Source organism: Oncorhynchus tshawytscha, linkage group LG26, assembly GCF_018296145.1.
Source record: "Oncorhynchus tshawytscha isolate Ot180627B linkage group LG26, Otsh_v2.0, whole genome shotgun sequence".
Classification (NCBI taxonomy): domain Eukaryota; kingdom Metazoa; phylum Chordata; class Actinopteri; order Salmoniformes; family Salmonidae; genus Oncorhynchus; species Oncorhynchus tshawytscha.
Window position 1 is genome coordinate 22479718 of NC_056454.1, and position 6212 is coordinate 22485929.

At 45.5% G+C, this 6212-nt stretch overlaps 1 protein-coding gene across 1 annotated transcript; it reads left to right on the forward strand.

Annotated features, from left to right (window-relative positions):
* Positions 1 to 3539: 3539 nt before the first annotated feature.
* Positions 3540 to 6004, forward strand: LOC112225383 (nuclear receptor subfamily 0 group B member 1). Its single transcript, XM_024389314.2, has 2 exons — positions 3540 to 4403; positions 4927 to 6004. Exons 1-2 carry the CDS (start codon positions 3734 to 3736, stop codon positions 5166 to 5168), a joined length of 912 nt encoding a protein of 303 aa, XP_024245082.1. The 5' UTR covers positions 3540 to 3733; the 3' UTR covers positions 5169 to 6004.
* The last annotated feature ends 208 nt before the right edge of the window (positions 6005 to 6212 follow it).

Here is a 6212-nt window from a genome sequence, read left to right on the forward strand (position 1 = left end):
AGAAGTGAGGAGAGGTGAAGCAAGGAGAGGAGAGGTGAAGCAATGAGAAGTGAGGAGAGGTGAAGCAAGGAGAGGAGAGGTGAAGCAAGGAGAGGAGAGGCTAGGAGAGGGAGTCAGCCTTTGCTTCGGCTGTTTATCCCTGATCGACCTTGGGTATAAAAGTGAAAAATATCTATTTTCTTGCTGATGTAAATCCATAGAAACCCATTCTCTCTCTGAACAATGTTTTGACAGTGCTGTGAAAGTTTTTCATCCTGTCTTGGGTCCTTGATGCTGTCCTTGGAGTACACCGAGTAGACTGAGGTCCCACTCCCGTTACTTTATGAATACGGCTCGGAACTCAATGCCATCTTTTCTTAACACTATACTTAGGCAGTGTGGAGGTCTTTGTTCAGGCCCTCTCTTGAACTAACACATGTGCTAACACACTATGTCAAGGCTCACAAGCACTCACAAGAGAGGCAAGTAGGATTAGCTTAGCGGGTTTTAGGCATGAAACCTTTTCTGTACACTTCATGCCTTTTTCTCGAACCTCTTTTCCTATACTTGTTGCGCCCTATGTGTGTCTTTCTCTCTTGACATTCTCTTTTCTCTCTCTCTCTCTCTCTCTCTCTTTCGTTCACTCCCTCTCTTCAGTAGTCAGTAGTCTTGTCCTGTGATATACAATCTGAGAGAAAAACATTCATTCTCCCTGAATCTTGCCTCCCCCTCCTCCTTTACCTTGCCCTCCCGTGCCCCTTCCTCCAGGTTAGTCCCCCCTCCCACATTTCCCCGGTGACAGATGCACGGGGAGCGTTGAATTATGATGAGTCATGACATCATAATTCATGCGTTCCCGTTTTCACGGTTAAATCAATAACAGTGTGTCCGACTCAAGGTTGGCGGCCGGCCTTCACAGCGTTGCTCTCCATCCTCTTTTCTCATAGAAAATCAGATAAATTCTCCCTAAAATAATTAAGCCTTCAGCTTCGTCTCTGGCTTACTTTTTTTACCGGCTTGCGGCTGATTAACGGTGCAGTGAGGAAGTCAAGGTAAAACAGAATAGAGCACAGGACTGATTCTTTGTCTCTCTCTCTCTCACAAACACATGGAGACAAATATGCACACACGTTTGTTTTTCTATTCTTGTTGGGACCAAACAATTGCTTCCCTTTCAAAATCCTACTTTCTCTAACCCTTCCAAATTCTAAGCCTAAAATAGCGTTTTTCCTTGTGGGGACCGGCGAAATGCCCCCATTTGTCAGAATATTCTGTTTTACCATCCTCGTGCGGACTCCCTAGAAGGATAGTAAAACCAAAAACACACACATGGATCATTTTGTAGCTTTTGGGATAGCGTTGTATCTAAAAAGAACTGGATAGGCTGATCTGCCCCCTCCTCTCCCTCACTTTTTGTGTTTTCCCTTGCCTGCATAGGCTATTTTATCATAACTGAAGAGGTGATGCTGCTTAAAGGTGCAGACAAACTGCCTTACATGAGGTTTGACATAAACCAACATGATGTTTTTGCGAGCGAGAGAGAGAGAGATCACCGCTAACGACTTAGGCTATGTTGCAAATAAGGGTCAGTTGTACAACTGAAAAGTGTCTTTGCATTTAACCCAACCCCTCTGAATCAGAGAGGTGCTGCCATAATCAACATCCACAGCACCCAGGGACAGGATAACCTTGTTATCTTACCTTGTCAGATCGGGGATTTGATCCAGCAACCTTTTGGTTATTGGCCCAATGCTCTAACCACTAGGCTACCTGCCGCTCACAAATCACTTTTACAGTTGGTGGCACCAGGCCATGGGGCACCAGGTATCCTAGTGGTTAGAGCGTTGGACTAGTAACCAAAAGGTTGCAAGATCAAATCCCTGAGCTGACAAGGTAAAAATCTGTCGTTATTGAAAATAAGAATTTGTTCTTAACTGACTTGCCTAGTTAAATAATGGTAAAAAATAATAACAATTTGGTCAGTAATCATCTTAAAACATATTTCATAGTGTGTCCAAACATTTGACTGGTACTGTACATCCTTATGTGCACTAACAATTACCATAGGCTAATTCATTTGGGGTTCAACACCTGAGGAAGTGGAAACAGTAAATGTAATGTCCTAAAAATACTTAGCAGTTGTAGGCTACTACTCATGAGACCTATCAGAACAGATTTTTCTCTGGCGCACAAGAGGGAGAGGAGAGTGGCTCGCTCACCACAGCTAAACAAGCACAGGGGCAAGGCAGAAAAATGAATTACAGGAATCATGAGGATAATACGCTTTAGTCTTTGACCAAATTTTGGTTTTAGCCACCTCAAAAATAGGACGTTTTGAGTAAGCGACAATGTAGAATGTGCTCATTCTACGTTAATAGGCACCCCTTTTCTTCTTTTACGATCCATGATCTTGGCTGTCTTTCATTTTTTATTTAACCCATATTTAACTAGGCAAGTCAGTTAAGAACAAATTCTTATTTTACAATGACAGCCTACCCCTGCCAAAACCTCCCCTAACGACGCTGAGCCAATTGTGCGCTACCCTATGGGACTCCCGATCACACCTGGTTGTGATATAGCCCGGGATCAAACCAGGGTCTGTAGTGACGCCTGTAGCACTGAAATGCAGTGCCTTAGACCGCTGCCCCACTCGGGAGCCCTAACTGATGACAGAGTGGTAGCAGGTCTCTTTACTGATGCAGTGTTTGACTTTGAATATGATTTTTCGGGGACTCAGCACAGCCTTTCAGAAAACTGGGCCTAACTGGACCTACCTGCCCTCCAGGACACCTATAGCACCGAATATCACAAGAATGGCAAAAAGATCATCAAGGACAACAACCACCCGAGCCACTGCCTGTTCACCCCGCTTCCATCCAGAAGGCGAGGTCAGTACAGGTGCATCAAATCTTGGTCCGAGAGACTGAAAAACAGCTTCTATCTCAAGGCCATCAGACTGTTAAACAGCCATCACTAACATAGAGAGGCTGCTGCCAACATACAGACTCAAATCTCTGGCCACTTTAATAAATGGATTAATGAAGGTATCACTAGTCACTTTAAATAACACCACTTTAATAATCTTTACATATCCTACATTACTCATCTCATATGTAAATACTGTATTCTATACCATCTACTGCATCTTGCCTGTGCCGCACGGCCATCGCTCATCCATATATTTATATGTACATACTCTTATTCATCCCTTTATGTTTGTGTATAAGGGAGTTGTTAGATTACTTGTTAGATATCACTGCATTGTCAGAACTAGAAGCACAAGCATTTCGCTACACTTGCATTAACATCTGTTAACCATGTATATGTGACCAATAAAATTAGATTTGGCCGTTGCCCACTGTATATTAGAGAAATAGTGTGTTTAAAAAAAATGTATCTTAACAGGCCCATGGGCCCTTTTGCATTATTTTTTTATTCAAAATTATTTTTGTGTGTCTCATTTCGACCAGCCCACGATACTGAACAAATGTTCAGCCCAACTGGCATTTGCCAGTATTGCTAGATGACCAATCCGCCCCTGGTGGGAGGCGTCTCAGAGGAGGAATATGTACAAGTTTAAACAAGTTCTCAAAGCTGGAGGTCAGCCGGGAGCTAATATAAATGTGCTGCCGTTTGCGCGGGGGTATCAGGGGCCAAGAAAACATATCCCTCTCTATCTAGCTCTGACCTCCAACTCTTCAAAGCGCCTGACAGACACACCGAGTAGCACCCGATGTAGCGCGCGCCACGTGCCATGGCCACTCGCGAGGGCTGCCACTGTCCGGGCGCCGGGGGGCAAAACAATAATAACAGCATCCTGTACCATATACTGAAGAACGACAGACTCACGACCACCGAGGAACAACAAACAATAACAAAACCACAACAACACCAACAGCATCGCTGGCACAGGGTCTCCTCCTGTTCCTCCTCTTCTTCCTCTTCGTCGCGGCTTGAGCTAAGGCAACAACAGGCATGCTCCTGCGGCACCTCACGGCGAAGGGGGTCTCTCCGGTCCCCGCAGGTTACCTGCAAAGCCGCATCTGCGGTCCTCGTGAAGACTCTGCGGTTCGTGAAGAACGTGCCGTGTTTCCGCGAGCTGCCGGAGGATGACCAACTGCTGCTCGTTCGGAACTGCTGGGCTCCGCTGCTCGTGCTGGGCTTCGCGCAGGACCGGGTAGACTTCGAGACCACTGAGACTGCAGAGCCCAGCATGTTGCAACGGATCCTGACCGGTGGCTCTGGCAGCCAGAGCGGCTTAACGGACAGACAGGGTGAACCGCTGCTGGAGCAGAGCACGGACACTTCTGGGGTCTCTCTCGCGGATATCCAGGGCATCAAAGCGTTCCTGAAGAAGTGTTGGGGTTTGGACATCAGTACCAAGGAGTATGCCTACATCAAAGGAGCAGTGCTATTCAACTCAGGTGGGCAGGATGCTTCTAAACGAGCCTAATATTCTCACTAAACATTCATTGTCTCATTGTGTCCGTACTGGAGCGCGTGTAAATATCTCCGATTTAATAATTTAGCACTGTCTCTCGTTTAAAAAAAATTGCAAAGCAGTTTCACAAGAAACAAACAGCACTGATTATTCAGGAAGACCCTGAATAATTTCGTGCTTAATGGCCAATTGCTACATAGGAAACTAAATTTACAAAAATCTGGTATACCAATAGACATAATCACCATTATTAGGCAACTAATTCCTGCATCTACTGCAAATGAAGTATGTAGGCCTAGAGCTTATGGAATGATTGCTTTAGGAGATATATATCCTTCCATATCTGGAGACTTCAGAAACCTTGCCAAAGGGCCTTGTGAGGTATTTGGTAAGTAAGCTGTTGACAAACTACCTGTTTACCATATTGACCTGGGCTCTTTCAACAACCCAAAGTTTCTATAAACGATGATTATGTTTTTCTGCCCCCCCCCCTCCCCCTCCCCCAGATCTCCCAGGTTTGCGCTACCTCCACTACATCCAGTCACTGCGGCGCGAGGCTCACCAGGCGCTCAACGAGCACGTGAAGCTGATCCACCGGGACGACACCACACGCTTCGCCAAACTGCTCATCACCCTGTCCATGCTTAGGGCCATCAGCCCCGCCGTGGTTGCACAGCTCTTCTTCAAGCCCGTCATCGGAGCTGTCAACATGGAGGATGTCCTACTGGAGATGTTCTATGGGAAGTAGATGCTTTCCATAGTCTCGTCCAGAAACAACCCTTAGATATGGCCCCCTATAAGTTATAGGCACTTCTAGCCCCTACTCCCTAGGCAATTTCACCTAGCCCCTACCCTCTAGAAACTTAACCTTGCCCCTAGCCCAGGGTTTCCCAAACTTGGTCCTCGGGACCTCAAGGGGTGCACATTTTGGTTTTTGCCCTAACACTACACAGCTGATTCAAATAATCAGCTAATCATCAAGTTTTGATCATTTGAATCAGCTTTGTAGTGTTAGGGCAAAAACCAAATCGTGCACCCCTTGAGGTCCCGAGGACTGAGTTTGGGAAACGCTGCCCTAGCCCTTACCCCCACTTCCCCTAGCCCCTTACCCCTACCTCCTAGCCCCTACCCTCTACATACTTCATGTATATCTGACATTATTTTATAGAAATAAGCAATATGGCAGCTCCACTCTGCCCTCTGGTAGGCTATAAAGGAACAGTTTTGCTATGTTACATCTATCCAATTTTCAGCTCAACACCTGTGGGGTTGGTTCTGGACTGGACCTTAATATCTAAAGGACAGACACACAGAATGTAAATCTAACTAACTGTTAACCAACCGTTAGATCTGAATGGACCGTTGAACAGAATAATAGACAAAGGATGATATTTGTTTGTTTTGTTAAAAATGTTTTGAACACTGTGGTGGGTGAAGAACAGTCGGGGCAAAGGGGTGTGTGTTTTGGGATGGGGAGGGGTGAAGGAGAGGATACAGACCAAGAAGAGCTGCTGATCGGACTCTAACTTATTTCTTTTTACATAAAACTATTTTTCTATAATAAAAGTATTCTCTGAACTGCTTTGCCATGCTTGTGTCAGGTGAGTGGTGCTCTGACTGTCACTTTGGAGATCAGAAAGGGCCCTGGACACTGATCTAATGTCAGCTTTGTGGTTTACCCCCTAGTTGTTAAGGTTCGGGATAAACTGATCCTAGATCTGTGCCTTAGGGCAAGTTCAACCCAGAGAGATCATTATAACCCAATGTTCCTTTATTGGTAAATATGGTGCTG

Coding starts and splice junctions, on each gene's coding strand:
- LOC112225383 (XM_024389314.2), top strand. CDS start 3,734: ATGGCCACTCGCGAGGGCTGCCACTGTCCGGGCGCCGGGGGGCAAAAC. Junction 4,404..4,926: donor AGCAGTGCTATTCAACTCAG/GTGGGCAGGATG, acceptor CCCCTCCCCCAG/ATCTCCCAGGTTTGCGCTAC.